This window comes from Sus scrofa, chromosome 7, assembly GCF_000003025.6.
Source record: "Sus scrofa isolate TJ Tabasco breed Duroc chromosome 7, Sscrofa11.1, whole genome shotgun sequence".
Taxonomy (NCBI): Eukaryota; Metazoa; Chordata; class Mammalia; order Artiodactyla; family Suidae; genus Sus; species Sus scrofa.
Window position 1 is genome coordinate 104,114,079 of NC_010449.5, and position 19,608 is coordinate 104,133,686.

Below are 19,608 nucleotides of genomic sequence, written 5' to 3' on the forward strand. Positions count from 1 at the left end.
TGGGAAGGCCTGAGTGAGGAGGTGACAACTGAGCAGAGAACCGAATGGAGTGAGAATCAGATGTATGATGGTCTTGAAGAACAGACTTCTAGACAGAGAGAACAGCAAGTGAGCCAGTTCTGTATGAATATGATAAAGCAGAAAATAATAAGTGATACAGCAGAGCTGCTGTGATAGAGAAGCTACTCCCAACTTGGGGTATTGGTATATTTGGGGAGAGCATGACAAGGAATCAAGGCAGGCTTCCTGGAGGTGCTGGCATCTGAGACGGACCTTGATGGAGGGACCATTTGCACCCCTGGCAAAGAACACTGTCAACCAAGGCCCAAAGGGAGGGAAGCAAAGGATGTGCATGGGGAACAAAGAAGCATTTGGGGCACTCCCACTGTGGCTTGTTGGTAACAAACCTGACTAGTATCCACGAGAACGCAGGTTCAATCCCTGGCCTCGCTCAGTGGGTTAAGGATCTGGCGTTGCCACGAACTGTGGTGTAGTTGCAGACACGGCTTGGATCCTGCATTGCTGTGGCCATGGTGTAAGCCGGGGGCTGCAGCTCTGATTCAACCCCTAGCATGGGAACTTCCATGTGCCACGAGTGTGGCCCTAAAAAGAAAAAAAAAAAAAAAGCATTTAATTTGGATGACCAGCGCATCTGATGACAAAGGGAAGTGACTGACAATTAGGCAGGAAAAGCAAGTTATGACCAGAAGGTGGAGGGAGGGAGAAAGGGCAGAGGGAAGGAAACAGAATTTTTGAACTGTCAGGCAGGTAGATATGTCTTTATATTACTTCACTTAGTTATTATTATTATTATTATTATTAGTATTATTATTTTTGGTCTTTTTGTCTTTGTTGTTGTTGTTGCTATTTCTTGGGCCGCTCCCGCGGCATATGGAGGTTCCCAGGCTAGGGGTTGAATCGGAGCTGTAGCCACCGGCCTACGCCAGAGCCACAGCAACGCGGGATCCGAGCCGCGTCTGCAACCTACACCACAGCTCACGGCAACACCGGATCGTTAACCCACTGAGCAAGGGCAGGGACCGAACCCGCAACCTCATGGTTCCTAGTCAGATTCGTTAACCACTGCGCCACAACAGGAACTCCCCACTTAGTTATTATTTATTTCAGTAAATAATCATTTCTTCCATGAAACAAAATAAATATTTCTTTTATTAAACATTACCAGCTCATGTTAAACACAACAAACTGAAGCTAGGTTCAACCTGAGAGTGAGCTATGGGTGTCAGAGTAAGGAGGTCAGGGGCTAGACAGGGAAGTCATGAAGGTTTGTAGATACAAAAGGGACACAGGCAGCACTGTGCCACCCTGGGATGAACACAATGTGACTGCAGTTCCAGGGCTGGGGTACAAGCAGACAATGGTACAGACCTCGGAATATCAACTTCTGGGATTAACTGTCTTGTTTCTTTTGTACAGTTGGCTCTCCATATCTGGATGAGAAACAGCAGATATGGAACATGGACTGTATTCACTATATCACACCATTTTATACAAGGGATCTGAGTATCCTGGAATCTCTGCAGATACACAGAGACAACTATATTCCCAAGGTCATGGGGCATAATGATAGGTCTCTATTAGGTTGCCAGTACTTGACTAATAGTCCACCCAATCTGAAGTTAAGAAACAAGAAAAGCTCAGCACCTGCTCAAGCTGGTCCTTTTTTGTGACTCATTTTCTTATGTTCTTTTGGACAGGCCCAAAGACGGCAGCAGAGCATTTTGGCCTTTTCAAACTGGAGGGCAAATAAGTGAGAAGCTCCTCAAACTTTCAAAAGATGGATTTGTTTGTTTTTTCAAATAAACATTGTGTAACAGCACAATAAAACACTACTCCTCAACAGAAAGGAATGAATTATTGAAACATGTTAACATAGATGAATCTCCAAGTAATTATGTTGAGTGAAAAAATCCAAATTAGACCATCTACTGTATGGAACAATACAGTATAAAGGTCCTTAAAAATGCAAGCCAATCTGTATAGGCAGAGTAGGGGTGCCTGGGGCAGGAGGTAGGTGGGACAGTGAGAAAGGGAGCATTGCAAATGGACACCTGGAACTTTCGAGGGTGGCAGATATGTTCATTATCTTGAGCATGGTGAGAACTTCACAGAGGCAGACGTGTTCAAGCTCACCGCAGTGTACCTGTTAAATGTGTTTAGGTTATTTCATGTCTATTCTTCCTCAGTAAAGCTGGGGAAAACATAATAGTCTACAGATCTTAAGCAGGGCCCCTACAATCAGGGGATACAAACAATTTTGTGGTGCGGATTCCCTGTGTTCATGAATATTTGTGTTCTCTGCTTTCTGGGCACGCAGCAAGGCCACATTTTCCAGCCTCTCTGGCAGGCAGGTATGGCCAGGCCCTGAGTTCTGGCGCCTTGCTTCCCACCAACAACGGAATAGAGGAGACTTTGAGAACAGGGTGGGTCTCTGTACTCTGGAGCAAGGCCCCCTGTCGCTAGCCTGCTCTCATAGTGGTGTGAATGAGAAATAAACTTTGATGTGTTGAGCCGCTGAAATCTTGGAGTTGTTAGAGCAGTTAACCTCCTGGACAGGAACATGGTATAAATCATCTCAATATTATTCGAAGTATATTAAATAGAAATATGAGGTATATCATTAACATATTATATAATAGAGATTAACATATTAATTGATACATTCATGTTCTTAGTACCAGTATTAATACTGGCAGCAGAACAGAGGGCAAAAATCATTGAAACTTAATAGGTCTTAGTTTCTTCCTCTGTGAAAAGGCACAGAGGACACTTTTCTGCTTATCTCACAGGCCATAATACAGAGTTAATGACATTATGTATGTATTTGAAAGCTTTTTGAAAACAAGCGTGTTTTTCACCTATAATATAATTACCTAACTTCATTACAAATGGATGTATTTGATATCCTTAGGCCAAGTTCATAGAATTACTTACAGTGAGGACCAGGTGACTTTTCTTTGTTCCAAGAGAGAAAGACTCTCAGCTCCACCAAGTGCCTTATATTTGATATGATCTGAGCATACATGATCTGAAAAGCATTCATTGGGATAATTCTTTTTGGTGCAAGATAGGAGATAGATAGGTAGATAAATTTCAAATGTAAATTCTTAGATAATGGATCCCTTTTTAAAAAATAAAAATACTATCTGTTCTTCTTCACTGTAGGGGCTTTATTTTGATTCTCTCATTTTGTAAGTTTTTCCCCAAGATTTGGACCTGAATTCTATTCCTGGAGGGTCACAAGGGAAGAGAAGCAAGACAGATGTGTTGATAACCCAAATCATCACTACTGGAAAAGGGGCCTCAAAGTGTATTGAATGTTAGCAATTCAGGAATAGCAATGAGAGCAACTGGGCGTGTATGGGGCACAAAGAACTCCAGTCAACTCCCAGGATTTCTTCCAGACCCTTCTGGGTATCACTACCGTGCATACAAAAACAAAAAGTTCTGTCAGTACCATATTTAAGGAGTTCCCGTCATGGCTCAGTGGTAACGAACCCGACTTAGTATCCATGAGGATGAGAGTTCGATCCCTGGCCTCGCTCAGTGGGTTAAGGATCCGGCATTGCAGTGAGCTGTGGTGTATGTGGTGTCGGTCACGGACATGGCTTAGATCCCATGTTGCTGTGGTGAAGGTCAGCAGCTGCAGCTCCAATTTTACAGCCAGCCTGGGTACTTCCATATGCCCCACGTTTGGCCCTCAAAAAACCCCATATTTAAAATGGGTGGAGTTCCCTTGCGGTGCAGCAGGTTAAGGATCCAGTATTGTCACTGGAGCAGCTAAGGTCACTATGGCATGGGTTCAATTTCTGGACCGTGAACTCCCACATGTCAGGGGCACAGCCAAAAAAAAATTTTTTTAGTAAAATAAAATGGGTGAGGTCAGACACCTTCAATGAATGTTACCTCCTCATTCTATTTTTCGTTCGTTTGTTGTGGCCATGCCTACAGCATGCACAAGTTCCCAGACTAGGGACTGAATCCAAGCCACAGCCGTAACCCGAGTCACAGTGGTGACAATGCTGAGTCCTAACTGCTAGGCCACCAGGGAACTCCTCGCCTCCTCATTTTGGAATTAGTGACATTACTCTAATGGGGAATGTTTTGACCAGTGATACAGGCATACCTTGTTTTGTCGTATTTTGCTTTATTCCACCGCACATACGTTTTGTTTTATACAAACTTAAGGTTTATGGCAACCCTGCATTAAGTCTATTGGTGCCATTTTTCCAACAACATTTGCTCACTTCATGTCTCTGCATCACTTTTTGGTAACTCTCACAACATTTCAAACTTGTTCTTTCTTTGTCTTTTTAGGGCTGTACTCGTGGCACATGGAAGTTCCCAGGCTAGGGGTTGAATCGGACCTGTAGCTGCCATCCTACACCACAGCCACAGCAGTGCCAGATCCAAGCTGTGTCTGTGACCTACACCATAGCTCACGGCAACATTGGATCCTTAACCCACTGAGCGAGGCCAGGGATCAAACCCAAGTTCTCATGGATACTAGTTGGGTTCATTATCGCTGAGCCACAACAGGAACTCCAAAACCTTTTCATTATTATATTTGTTATGGTGATCTGTAATCAGTGATTTCTGATGTTACTATTGAAACTGCAGATGTGGTGGAAACAGCAAGAGAACTAGAATTAGAAGTGGAGCCTGAAGATGTGACTGAACTGCTGCAATCTCATAATAAAACTTTAAAGAATGAGGAGTTGCTTCTTAGAAGTAAGCAAAAGAAGTGGTTTCTTATGATGAAGATGCTGTGAAGATTGTTGAAATGACAACAAAGGATTTAGAATATTACATAAACTTAGTTGATAAAGCAGCAGTAGGGTTTGAGAGCACTGACTCCTATTTTGAAAGAAGTTCTACTGTGGGCAAAATGCTATCAAACAGCACTGTGTGCTACAGAGAAACTGGTCACGAAAGGAGGAGTCAATCAATGTGGCAAACTTTCATTATTGTCTTATTTTAAGAAATTGCCACAGCCATTCAACCTTCAGCAATCACCACCCTGATCAGTCAACTTCAAGGCAAGATCCTCCACCAGCAAAAAGATTACAACTCACTGAAGGCTCAGGTGATGGTAAAGTATTTTTTAATTAAGGTATCTACCTTGTTTTGTAGACATAATGCTATTGTATACATAACAGATTATAGTGTGAGCATAACTTTTATATGCACTGGGAAACCAAAAAATTTGTGTGACTTGCCTTATTGCAATATTTACTGTATTGCAATGGTCTGGAACCAAACTCAAAATGTCTCGAGGTATGCCTGTAAAATCTTCTTTCTTTGGACATCAGTACTGAGGCTTTAAGGAAGGAAGACGAAATCTAAGAGTTGAAAACAAAGACTAACAACTTGCAACTGGGTTGCTTTCTAAATGAATAGTGCCTTGCAAGCAGCAGACACTCAGTGTAAGGGAGGTGGAGGAACTGGATTGAAATATGCCAAACTGGAAAATGCCCCCACAATCCCAGTATCCTCTTTGGGAAAGGGACAATTACTTGGCAAAGGCAAAATAGTAAGTCTCCCAGGATACATTCCGGTTTAAACTAATAATGTGTTGCTTGAGGCAACCAATGTGCACAAAGAAACCAATCCTGAAGAGGAGGAGGAGGAGGGAGGTGCCCCATGAAAGTAAACCTGGCATTGGCTCCCTACCCCATGCAGCCCTCCCTCTCATCCCACCTTCCCTCTCACCTCTTCTCAGGAAAGCTTTTCTTCCTGATTCTAATTCTGCAGAAATTGCCAGAGACACAAGTGGTTTCACAAAGCATGCTGAGTGAGCTCACCCTTCAGTCAATGAGAACAAAAAGAATAAAAGAAACTGCCTTTCTGTAAAGGCAGTTTACAAAAGCCAAGGACATAAAATAGTACTTCTTTGGGGTTCTATTTAGCTGTTTTTCCATGACTTAAAAGAATTTTCCTCCCACAGACTAAGTCCTAGATCTAAAACATGAAGAATTCTGAAAACAGCAATATATTGCTATCATCATAATGACTACTCCCTTCTTTTATTCCAGAAACTTTACATTCCAGGTCTCATTCAACCCTAAGAATAATCTACATGCTCAGTATTACTATTAGGATTTCCATTCTACACTTGAGAAAACTAAAGGTCACTGAGGTTAAATAATCTACCAAATGTCACAGAGCAGGAGAGTAACAGAGCTGGCATTTGGTCTGTCAAACTCAGAAGATTGTAGCTTTCCATTGCACTATATCTACTTCCTGCAAAGAAGAGGCAACTAGCATTATGCCTGTGAAAAGTCAAACGCAAGTACATGACAGCAATGCCTCCCCCACGAAGCAAATAGACCAGCACTCAACCCCCAAATAAACACGTACATCATAAAAGAAATTTTTTAAATGTTCCAGTAACATATTTAATTTTCTAAATCAGAGTATTTCATTATTTTTTTTCAGACTTTAGGAGTTATCTATGGTTACTATAATAATTCAGATCCTACAGAAATAAATGTAGTAAAGTAAGGAAATGAAAAGTCCTCTACCCCAAGATAACCAATATTAGCAGTTAGGGATATATCTTATCCAACTTTTTTCTGTATACTTAGAAACACATACACACACATACACTAACAGAGCAAAACTATAAGTCGGCCAATATAGCAAAATGATTACACATTCTATTCTGTAACCCATCTTTTTCAAATAACATAACTGGAACACTTTCCACGGCTACACAGCATTCCACTTTGACATTTGGGTTTTGTTTGTTTGGTTTTGCTAATATAAACAGTGCTCGTGTCTAATTATTTCCTTGGGGTAAGCTAAGTGTTAAAGAGTGACATTTAAATTGACACCAATAGCTAGAATGCCCTCCAGAAAGGTCTTTCTGCAAGCCTTCCATGCAGATTCCAACGTCTCCATCCCTACACTAGATACCTCCTATTATTTAAACTTTACCAAGTTGATAGACATCATTGTTTGTCTGCGCAAGTGATTATGGGGATTATCATCTTTTCATATTATGCCTTCACATGTCTTCTTTTGTGAACTATCGTTTACTTTTTTTTTTTTTTTTTTGGTCTTTTTAGGTCCGCACCCACAGCATATGGAGGTGCCCAGGCTAGGGGTGGAATCGGAGCTACACCACAGCAACGCCAGATCCAAGCTTACCTGCCAGTGAGTCCAGCAGGATACACCAGCCCCTTTGTGAAGGAGCAAGCCATACTATAGGTAAGCAACCCAAAGGCTGAGTGAGAGGTTTGTTAAGCATAAACCACTCCTTTCTCCTTACTATAACTGTAGGAAGTAGGATTCAAGTGAGTGTCAGATCCAAAATTCAGTGTCATTCAGCAAGTGACACTGTTAGCAGTGCCTCCAGAAAGACCATACAGAGCAGGTTTGCAATGTCAGTCAGTTCATCTCGGTCAGGGGAAGGAGAGGACGTCTAAGTTGTGTCTGCACAGTGTTATGGGCTGAACTGCATCTCCCCAAAATTCCTATGTTGAAATCCTAACCCTTGGTAACTCACTATGTGACTATATTTAGAGATAGGATCTTCAAAAGGATAGTTAATTTAAAATGAGTTCATTGGAGTTCCCGTTGTGGCTCAGTGGTAACAAATCCAACTAGCATCCATGAGGACTCAGGTTCAATCTGTGGTTCCACACACTGGGTTAAGGATCCGGCGTCGCCGTGAGCTATGGGTAGGTCGCAGACACAGCTCAGATCGGGCGTTGCTGTGGCTCTGGCGTAGGCTGGCAGCTACAGCTCTGATTGGACCCCTCACCTGGGAACCTCCATATGCTACAGGTGCGGCCCTTAAAAAAGAAAATTAAATTAAATTAAAATTAAAATGAGGTCATCAGGATGGGCCCTAATCCAGTATGAGCATCCTTGTAAGAAGAGAGCTGGACAAAGACACACACAGAGGCAAGATCATGAGAAGAAACAGGAGAGAAGCCTCAGAAGAAATCAACTCTGCTGATATTTTGAGCCTAGACTTCTAGTCTCCAGAATTGTGAGGAAATAAATGCCTGTTGTTTAAGCCACCAAGTCTGTGGTACTTTGTCATGGCAGCCTAGTAAACTAACACACATAGCAGCCTGCAAAAGACTAAGGGAAATTCACCTGTCCCATTCACAGCAAAAGAGCTGTTGAGCACCCTGGGTGCTGCCACTGGGAAGAGCTGATATCTTGTTGACACTTAGACCCCCGCATAGAGCACTTCTCTGCATTTCCTAATGAACCACATGGTGGTGACATGAATTTGTTCTAGGAGGTTGTGGCCGATAAGAATTCTACTAAAGCCTGCCCTTTAACAGCAGTATATTCTACCTCCTGGCTTGACCCAAGTTGATTCATGAATTCAGGCTCTCCGTTGACATGAATATGAAAAGTTAACTTCCACCGTTGAAGAAATCCTATATTAACGTAACATTAACGAGGAGCTTTTCTAAGCTCTGAGAAATCTGAGAAGGGAAGGAGTGATGGCCTGAGGTAAAACCAGGTGGGTGAGAACAGATCTCTAAGAAGATCACAGAGAGAAGACAGGCTGCAGCCCAACATAAAAGAGCCCCCACTGAGAAGCACAAAGACCAGACCTTGTTCCACCCAGACTTCAGGCCTGGACACATTCGCCTGGGAGTCAAGAGATCTTCTATGGCCGCATCTCATTAGGGCGTCAAACTTAGTATTAGGAGGAAAAAATGTTTTGGATCAGAGGGCTTCAGTCTCCTCCACCTCCATTGGTTCCACTGCATTTAACTTTAATGAGTGAACTAAAGCCTCAAGAAAGAGGGTCCATTGTTTAATTCAGGAAAAGAAAAGAAGGAAGGAAGGAAGCAAGCCCAGAGGCAAGGAAGCAACAAGGAAGGAGTTAAAATGTTCAGAGAGAAGTAAAATGAAAAATAACCAGTTATGCCAGGCCAGTCTCTTAGGTTTTTAAATGATTCACAGGATGGGTGAGGACAAGGAATAATAAAGCCTGGCTCTGCCGCTGGTACCTTCGAGGCTTTGGCTTTCTCACCCCAAATGAGAGGAATTCTACTAAATAATCTCAAACTTTTTCAAACTTTAAAGGGTAAAGAATCCAAACCAGTTATTATGATTCCAAACCAATTATGAAGACATCCATTTCCAGAGCCTTAGGACTAAGGACAACACATTAAGAGGGCACCAGGGACCAGCCACTGTGGTTTCAGCACTTTATGTCCACCCTTATTTTACTGAATTCAAGTTAAAATCTTTTTTTTTTTTTTTTTTTTTTTTGGTCTTTTCTAGAGGGCCGCTCCCGCAGCATATGAAGATTCCCAGGGTAGGGGTTCAATCGGAGCCGTAGCCACCAGCCTACGCCAGAGCCACAGCAACTCGGGATCCAAGCCGAGTCTGCGACCTACACCACTGCTCATGGCAGTGCCGGATCCTTAATCCCCTGAGCAAGGGCAGGGATCGAACCCGCAACCTCATGGTTCCTAGTCAGATTCGTTAACCACTGCGCCATGACGGGAACTCCTAAAATCTTAATATCTGGAAAAAAGTACTAACTTTTCTGGGTGTTGACTGGCTTGCCCAAGAACCTTAGTGAGCAATTTCTTTTTTTTTTTTTCCAAATTTCCTTTTTCCTCCTCTTTCTTAATACTAGGGTATGTCTGAGTAGTGTCCATATCAAAGTAACCTTTTCCTGCAATTACCTCACATGCAATTCTTTTTTTTTTTCCCCACTGTATAGCAAAGGGATCAGGTTATCCTTACATTTATACATTACAATTATATTTTTCCCCCACCCTTTCTTCTGTTGAGCAATTTCTAATCTTATGTAAATCAGTGGTGTCTCATCCTCACCTGAGAGACCACTTACAGAGGAAGACACCATCCTTCACAGGCAAGTCCAACGACTATTGTAAAAGCTATCCGCACATAAAATAGCCACTAAAATAATTCAAACTTATGGCCAGAGGATCTCATTTCTAATTCTCTCAATTCTTTTTCTAGACTTGGGTGTTTGGGAACCAAGGTATTTGGAGGCAAGCTTTTTCTCTTTTTTTCTTTTTTCCTTTTTCTGAGGTAGGAGGAAGGGCATAATTCAATGTGTCAAAAAAGATGAGATTTAACTAAAAACATTCACCGGACACCTCCTTAGTTCCTGGCATTGTGCTGCAGACCAGACTTTGGGGACAATCCAAATATGAAAACCACATTGTTGCCCTGGGGGACCTGAGTCTGGTAGAGAGATGACTTTCATGCAAAGACCCCTCTGCCAAAGGCAGAACTGATGGCAGACACACGGTGACCTAGAGTAAAGCTCAGGACAGAACCAGCTTGGGATGCCTTGCTCTGAATGCCATACTTGGCACAAAGTGAGGACTTTGTGCTAGAAAAGATGACTGGAGTTTCATCTTAAACCATCAGTAGGACTTTGTCATATGGGGAAAGGGGGGAGTTATTCAGGGTAAAAATCAAGAACAGAGGCATGGAAATGGAACATGCTGGAAGCATGACTGGGGAGCCAGTGTGATGGGTATTCTGCCCATTCTAAATACTAAATGTCTTTTAAATCTGTTCAGTTTCCTCTAACTCAGGCCAGTCCCTTAGCCCAGGCCATCGTGTGTGTTACCTGGATGACTGCAGTATGTTACTACCATTAACACAACCATTAACACACCCAATAACTACTATGAGTTCCAAGTAGCAATGAAATAAAGGAAATTTTGAGAATATCTGTCAAAACTATTAGGTGCTGTGGAAACAGCTGTGATCTCTGTTGATGGTTAAGTGGGAGGTCCTGCTAGTACTACTCTGGTTTGCTGCCTAGACCCACAGCTGAAGGAAAGGCTCATTTCACTAACCTCCATAGAGGTCACTGAGACAATAATGACCCATCATCCAAGTTCATCCACCCTCTGAATATTAAGTGGTTCAAAATACCTAGTTTTGATCATTTATTTGACCCTGAAAGAACACAGCTTTTTTTTTTTTTTTTGTCTTTTTGCCATTTTTTGGGTCACTCCCGTGGCATATGGAGGTTCCCAGGCTAGGGGTCTAATCGGAGCTATAGCTGCCAGCCTATGCCAGAGCCATAGCAACTCGGGATCCAAGCCAAGTCTGCAACGTACACCACCGCTCACGGCAACGCCAGATCGTTAACCCACTGAGCAAGGGCAGGGATTGAACCCGCAACCTCATGGTTCCTAGTCAGATTCGTTAACCACTGCGCCACGACGGGAACTCCAGAACACAGCTTCTTACACTCTGTTCTTTAGGACTGGATGCAGTGAAGGGGTCCTTCCAGAGAGCTCTGCCACAGGACAAGCAGTCTCAGAGTGTCAGTAAGCCCGGATGTCAATCCTAATTCTGTCATTTAACTAACGTGTGGCTCTGAGCACTGGTGTTACCAAATATGAAAGCAAGATGGTAACTAAAAAGAACATCACAGAAGGTAATCAATAAAAGGCACTACGGTTGTCACTTTCTCTTCAGGATGAGTGCATTAGCAATTCTAAAAGGCACTTGCAAATCACTGGTTGACGGTCACAGGTTTTTTTAAATTAAGCAGTCCTAAAATATCTAGTTTAGATAATCTGTATGGAACACAGCAACTTAAACTCTGTCACTCTTCCTCCAATTTTGCTCTATACAATGGCTCAATGGTCACAAGGACTTATTTCAATATCACAGAAAATCTTTCCCCAAATCACCTTCTTTGCATTCTCTGAGGTAAACAAATAGGAAAGGAAAATATGAGTACTTAGTCAAGAATATATAGGCTAAGTGCCATTCTGAGATACCCAGACAGACAAAGCACGCCCCCCCCCGCCCTCCCCCGCATCCATACACATCCACAGAAACCATTTTTTTTAAGAAAACATAAAAAATTATAGTAAAACCCAAATAACAGGAAAATAAAATGAATGGAGACTACTAGATAAATGCATAACATTTGAAAACATGGCGAAAAGTCTTATTTCCACGCTGGTTATAACTACCTGCTCTCTTTTAATTCTTCCCCGTCATGAAGTTACATTTCAATTAGCAAATACACTTAAGCCTAGATAGCCAGAGAACAGGAATGGGAACAAGGATCTTCCAGCCCTCTATCAGAATAGTTAATTTGTTCCACAAAGATCCACTGTGTAATTTCAATGTGCCAGGCATCGTTCTGGGAATATAAGATGAATATGATGTGGTTCCTGCTTCCGAGAAGGCCTCAGACTAGTGGGGACTCCTTCCTGCACAAGTCATTGCCATCCAATGAGATAAACTCATAAGGGAGGTTTGTATAGCTTCCTGGATACAGAGGAAGAAGTACTGGGCCCCCAGAAGGCTTTTGAGCTTTTGTCTTTTTGAGTTTTTTTGTTTGATTTTCTGGGGTTTTTTTTGTTTGTTTGTTTTGTTTTTGTCTTTTTAGGCCCACACCCACAGCACATATAAGTCCCCAGGCTAGGGGCTGAATCAGAGCTGTAGCCGCCAGCCTACAGCACAGCCACAGCCATAGAAATGCCAGATTTGAGCTTTGTCTGTGACCTACACTGAGCAGCTCATGACAACGCCCACTGAGTGAGGCCAGGGATCTAACCCTCATCCTCAGGGATCCTAGTCAGGTTCATTACCCCTGAACCACAATAGGAACTCCCAGAAGGCTCTTGAGAACTGCTTCTCACAACTCACTGAGTTCACAAACCAGCTCTCATTAACAGGCCCCAGGTTGGTGAACTGAGGAAAGACTTGGATTGAATCCCAACACTACCCTTTATAGTTGTGCTGCTTTAGTCAAATCATTTCATCTCTAGCTGTGTTTCCGCATCTCTAAAATGAAATACACATATATATGATGTATAGTAATATCTACTTTTAATGTATGTGGGTGTACATGTAACATTGCTGGTACATAGCAGATGATCTATAAATAAAAACTATTTTTTAAGTTACATATAAAAAGTCTTTTGACAGCAAAAAATTTGTTTGCAGATTATCCATTCTTCATAGGCAGATGTCATATATCTTACTCTTTTTTGTACTTGCAGTGACTGGTAAAATACCAGTTTTACTCAATAAACATCTGTGTTTCTGAGAAACTTTTGAACCGCTCTGGAGAAGGTTTCAAAGAAAACTTCTCATTAGAGTTTTAAAACGTTGATTTTAAAAATCCAAAATGGGAATTCCCGTTGTGGCACAGCGGAAACTAATCCAACTAGGAACCATGAGGTTGTAGGTTCGATCCCTGGCCTTGCTCAGTGGGTTAAGGATCTGGTATTGCTACAAGCTGTGGTGTAGGTCTCAGACGCAGCTCGGATCTGGCATTGCTGTGGCTCTGGTGTAGGCCAGCAGCTACAGCTCCGATTAGACCCCTAGCCTGGGAACCTCCATGTGCTGCTGGTGTGGCCCTCAAAGGACAAAAAGATAAAAATAAAATAAAATAACATCCAAAATATACAACTCGATGGAGACAAGAATATTAAGGATCCTGGGGCATCCTAAGAGCAGAAGTGAGGCCAAATCTATATTTGTTATAAGAGCTATAACTCATTTAAAAAATATGTTCTTGTTCTTCAATTTTGAGACAATTATTCTGGAAGAACACAAGTTATCACTAAAATTTTTAGCTAGGAAAATAATTTTTAAATAAGTTAACTTATTTTGCCTTGCCTTCCAAACAAAATATATTCAAGGTGAAAAAAAGATCATAGAATACAAATATGCCTTAAGAACAACAAGAATCCCCTGTAAGCCCATCATGCACTATGATAATTACTGTTTACTGAGAATCTGGGGGCCCTGAGTCTGGTCTAGTGTTCTACCAGCTGCAGGAGGATTAGGACAAAACAAGCAGCAGAAAGAGACGTGTTACATCTTGTAAAGAGGCACGAAACCCTGGTGATGTTTTCATACTATCCTTAACCAATAAGGACAACAGAAACTTTCTGAGCATCGATAAAGTTCTTGTCACAGAAATTGAGCTCTGGAGTCCATGGCCTTCTACTCATCATAAACACTTGTTGCTGAGAAAAAAAAAAAAAAAAAAATGAGTCCAACATCCCTGGGGCAATCCTACTGCTCTGGCAGAAGTCCATTATGATGAATTAAATGCAAATAAATCAAGAACATCTGGCTTACATTTGTTTTAAAGCCCACCGAGGGTTTAAACACAAAGAATCTTTGGCAAAATGCAGTCCTGAGTCTGTTGAATTAGAATTTAAAAAAGGAAAAAAGGCCAAGAGGTATAGCCGAGCATGAGACAAAGTAGAGCTACCTTTGTAAATCCAGGTAAGTTTGTCAAAATATTTGTTTCTCTCATTTCCCAACGTTTTAGTGACGGCATGTATTTCCAATTCAAATTTGCTAATTTATGTATGTAACCTGAGATCTGACCAGGTAAACAGATAGGCACTATGGGTTGATAAAAAACTAAATTTATTTAAATATGGGAATATATATAAACACATATAAATATACACTATATATATACACACAGATACATACATAAATACAGTTCTAGGACTTTTCAAAATCTTTAACAAGCTAACACATGTTATGGATTTCCAACAAAGGTGGCACAGCATCACCTAACATGCTGATCCCCAGCATCCTGGCTTTTCTTAGGCTGGGGCATGGGACACACTTGGGAGAAATGCTGGACTCTTAAACCCCAATGGGATACAGATGTCTGGAATGCAGACGGCTTTCACCACATGCAAACTCATTTCTTTCATTCAAGAATCCATATAACAATCATTAAACACCTGCTACGTGCTTCACCCAGTCTTGACATTCCTCAGTTAGCAAATGTGCCTGAGCATTTTAATCCCACACTTAAATCTCCACTTTTCTTGTGTATAAAAGAAAACCAAAACGGAGGCCCGCTACTCAACAGCAGCGTGTGCTGCTGCAAACATTTCCGTGTTTTCTCTTCCCTGGACTTCCAAGGCAGAAGGCTGATTTTTATTCCTCCAATCCTGTTTAACAACTCAGGTAAAACTAGTGGCATTACAAAGCTGCTCTGACAGGTGAAGACAACAGGGTATGCCTACCATCTAGGAAAAGGGGACCCTGGGGAGACAGGGGTGTTGTGATTTGAGATCTTGCCAATTCCCACTTCTGCATCTGCACTGGAAAGCGAATCCCAGAGCAGACATCAACACTGCTCTCCAGCTCTGCCCACACCCTGTGATTTAACCAAGGTGAGGGGATTTGTTTGTCTTCCTCCTCCTAATTATCCCCTTGGTGAGAAAATGAGAAGAAAGTGTAGGCTGATCACAGAGTCTTTCCCGCCACAATTATACTGGGAATCAGGATGGCCCTGGGGACTGCCAACCCCCTGCAGAACTCCTGTCACAGAGGACAGGGAAGCATGGCTGGCTGTGGCCAGGTACAGAGCAACAGAGCCAAGGTAAACAGGACAGGTCTGGGCCACCATAACCCTGCTCCACACAGGAGATGAATCATGGAGCATCTGCCCCCGCCGCATCCTCACTCCCTGTGCTGCCAGGAAGAGCCTGGCTGCTGGGGAGAGGGAGCTCCCGTGGGAAGCTTCAGTCTGCAACTTCTCTCCACCCTCCACCTCCCTCTGCAAGGCTGAAAGGCATGGGGGTTGTGAGTGGGCAGATAAATGGCAGAAGTGCCCCCAGAGTAGTTCCTCAAAAGGACTCCCAAGCCCTCAGCAAGGAACCAAAGATACTGAACCCCCAACTCCCACAGTGCCTCTCTGCACTCACCTATGGGCTCACTGCTGGGAACTGCAAAGCCCCTCTTAGATCTTACACTGCCACCCATGCAGTTTACAGTCCTCTTTGGGGCAATAAAAGAGTAGGCAATAATTATCCTCATTTTCCATAGCAAAGGGAAATCAGGCACAGAGCTACCACATTAGGAGTTTTTTTACTCCTACAGCACCTTGCCCCATATGAAGCACCTTGGCACACACCTTGCCCTGCCTGCACAGGGACGCCCAGCCTCATTTCACAGATGAGGAAGGGCAGCTCCAGAGAGAAGAGACAGAGGTTGGTGAGAATCTGCTCCACAGCCTCAGGGGCATTCAGTTGATCCTGAGTGACCCATTCAGCCTTGAAATAGGGCTCTCACGGAGGCTGTCCACTGCCCTAGGCCTGGTACTGGGCAGAGGACAGTAATCAGCTGGCTGGGGGGTTTTCCAGTGTGCCTCGGTTTCTCTGAAGCTCTCAATAGCTCAACTGAAAGCATTTGTAAATTCCTCATTTCTGGGGCACATGTGTGAGTGCCACAGGTTTAGAAATACTTGGTCATTCTCCTAACCTTGGTTTTCCTTATCCTTCTTCTAACCTGGGACCCAGGGTGGGGTATCGGCTTTTCAAAGGTCAGGATGGCCCAGGTCAGGATGTTCTGGAAGAGCCTCATGGGGTTCCCATAGCAGGGGCTATATCAGGACACTGTCCACACGGCCTGGGGAACTGCCCTCTAAGCCACTCGCCTCATTGCCTCTCAACTTCCAGGGCCCTGGAGGCACACCAGTTCCCATCTCTGGGCCTGGAAAGGGAGTGGAGGTGTGAGGCAAAAGCAGATTACTCCATCATAAGCAGGTGGAGACACTGCCAGCACCTGGGCCAGTCTGGGCCCTTGCCTGAAGGCCAAAGAATCAGGATATTTCTTTTCAAAATGCAGTGTCCAGAAACGTGTTTATGAAACACAGTACTGTGGGCCCACAGCAGATATCTGTAAGAACTCATATCTGCTAAGGAAACATGAGCTTCTTCCCCAAGCTCTGATATATATACACCTCCTTTATACCTCTCTGAGAATGACGCCTGCCTGCAGGATTCTTGTAAGAGCAGAGAGAATCCACATCTGGCGCGCAGCACACTCAGTAAGTCCTGGCTATGAGTATTACCATTTCTCCAAAAGAGGACGGTCGCCAAAAGGCCACACCTCGAGCTTCCCTGCCGCCACAGAAACCACTTCCTGATGAAGGAGAGAAGCAAGAGCATCGTTCATCATTTTCTGGTCCTGGTTTTGCATTTGCATCTCTGGAGTGACCTCAGCCTATAGGTCATTTACCTCCTACGGGGACGAAAGTGTGTTGGCTATTCTCCATTTGCTTCACCACCACTCCTCCCTCCAAAGCCATTCTCCACCCTCCTACACCTGTTCTGTGGCCTGATAGTTGATCTTTGTGGGCTGCCTCACTAGGGTTCGGTCCCCTTTGACTTCTGGTGGGATCTGCTGACTTGGGAAGTGCCAGCACAAAGATCTGGGTATTTACCTCCCCGCCCCCTTCACCAAGTCTCTGGTGGTCGTGCCATTTCTTCTATAGTCATACCACCCATGGGGCAGCCCCTCCTGCATGATTCTAGCTCTTGCTGCCTCTGTCCCTTCACTAAACTCTCTTCAGGTAAACTCCTCTGAGGCCACCACCTGCTTCCTGCCAGGACCAAAAACAACAGGTGAGGAGGCCTGCTCAGTGAAAAGGGAGATACTAAAAATTACATGCTTTGGAGATGATTAATAATGTCTAGTTCTGCTTATGACTCTGATTTTCTTTGTTAGAACCTTTAGGAATTAAAGCAATTTTTACCAAACTTTAGAGAGGCCACCAAAAAAACCAGCTTAAGCCTAGAGATCTTGACTTTTCCTACAGTGAGGAGCCCACCCCCACTTCTCCAAAGCACTAAGAACCCTGGAGCAGAAGGAAGAAATCACATCCTTGACCACTTACTCTGTGCCAGGCGTTACGTAAGCTGTTCTACATAAACTGTCTCATTCAGAGTGTGTAATAAGGTGCTATTACTATGGCCATTCTTCAGATGGGGAAACTGAATCTTAAAGATGTTAAGAATCCTGTCCATGGGAGTTCCCCTTGTGGTGTAGTGCAAATGAATCTGACTAGGAACAAGGAGGTGGCAGGTTCAATCCCTGGCCTCACTCAGTGGGTTGAGGATCCGGTGTTGCCAGAAGCTGTGGTGTAGGTCACAAATGTGGCTTAGATCCTGCATTGCTGTGGCTGTGGTATAGGCTGGCAGCACCTGTGACTCGACCCCTAGCCTGGGAGCTTTCATGTGCCATGGATGCGGCCCTAACCAGCAAAAAAAAAAAAAAAAAAGGAATCTTGCCCAAGGTCACACAGCTGGGAAATGGTGGCAGACCAAGGGTCTGAACCTGAGCAGCCTGACTCCAGTGTCTGTGTGCTCTGAGCCAGTACATGATAAGCCTCCTCCACGGGAACACTTGGCAAGGAGGTTGAGCCAGGAGGGGTGAAGGGGAGGCAAGCACAGCCTCTGTTCCTCACTGCCTCAGCTTCTTACTTCCCTTCCATGAATTGCTCCCCATGGTGGGGATGTCATAGAGGCATATTTCAGCTGATAACCAAGGTCATCAGTTACAGAGAATCAATAAAAATTGAGAGGGTTGATGAAAACAAAATGCTATAAAGAACTGTGGCTTGTAAAAAGAGAGAGAGGCCATCATAAACTAGGATTCCTTGCAATATTATTAAATACCACACCAAATCCTGTCTGAACCCTTTAGTCTTCAAGAAGAATCTCTTTCTTTCTATTTGTAGAACCCCCCCAGGAGCACACAGCATGAGGGCAAATGTTAACAAAATTTGAGAAACAATCCAGAGACAAATTCCTAACCATTTTTGAGAAGGAAAAAACAAATCTTGTTAGACACACTGGGTAAATTCATCCACAGGGAAATGATTAGTAACTCATCGCTTTCAAAGGAAAACAATCCCCTGGGCCAAATAACTAAAACACTAGGACCATGCAACATCTTTCCAAAGCCATCCTAAACTCAATCCATAATAGAGTGCTTGTTGACAGGCCCACATTCTATCTGCAAAGCCAGCCAGCATTCCATCCTACACCTACCGGAAGTGTAACAAATGAGAACATGGGATGTTACAGACTGGTGAATAACTCAATCGAGGCACAACAGGATAAACAGAGCTGCAAAATGATCTGTACTCTGGACACAGTGGCTGCATCCTGATTCTCATTCCACTTCACATAACATTTACTTTTTCTCTGCTTAACTCTAACCACCCTCTTGCTGAACAGGGAAGGTGCGTGGGTGGTAGGATGAAAGATTCAGCCTTGTGCATATTACACATAGTTGAGTTATCCAAGGAGAAAATAAATTGACAGGAAACAGCACCTGTATAGAACAGTCAGAAAACAACACCTGAAGATATACTGTCAGATGGTTTCCCGTATTAATAGTCTGCCAACCAACCAGGCAATCTGTGTGCATGTTTTTCCCCCAGTGCAATTTTGAGCCACTCAGAATTCTACCTTTTGACTGGATGACCGCTCCTGAATTCATTCTGCAAACAAAGCTGGCTGCAGAGATTTGAGGAGTGGCAACAGGTCAGCAAAAGTGATTTGCAGAGCCCTCTGGCATGGGGCTTCATCTTACCAGTCGAGTCAGCCCCAGAAGCCGGGCCACTCATCTGCTCCTCAGCACTGACGAGCTGCAGGTCTGTGTACGAGGGCCCAAAACTAGGACTACTGGTGTCTTCAGAATGAGTGGTCCAGCTGTTCTCAGAGGGCAGAGGGCATCTCCCAAGGGAGTCGAAGGAAGGGCACGTCCAGCAGGGCAAGGTCAATGATGTGGCTGGGGACAGACCGAAAACCAAAA

At 43.6% G+C, this 19,608-nt stretch overlaps 1 protein-coding gene across 6 annotated transcripts in view; it reads right to left on the reverse strand.

The window, feature by feature from the left end:
* Positions 1-19,608, reverse strand: part of STON2 (stonin 2) — a 154,823-nt gene that overhangs the window by 79,166 nt on the left and 56,049 nt on the right. For 5 of the 6 annotated variants that reach the window (XM_005656442.3, XM_021099580.1, XM_021099579.1 and 2 more), the window contains exon 4: positions 19,387-19,584. The exons of the other annotated variant lie outside the window; for it this stretch is intronic. In XM_005656442.3, the coding sequence (XP_005656499.3) occupies positions 19,387-19,584 (198 nt within the window). The remainder of the gene's footprint in view (positions 1-19,386; positions 19,585-19,608) is intronic. 6 annotated transcript variants of the gene reach the window in all.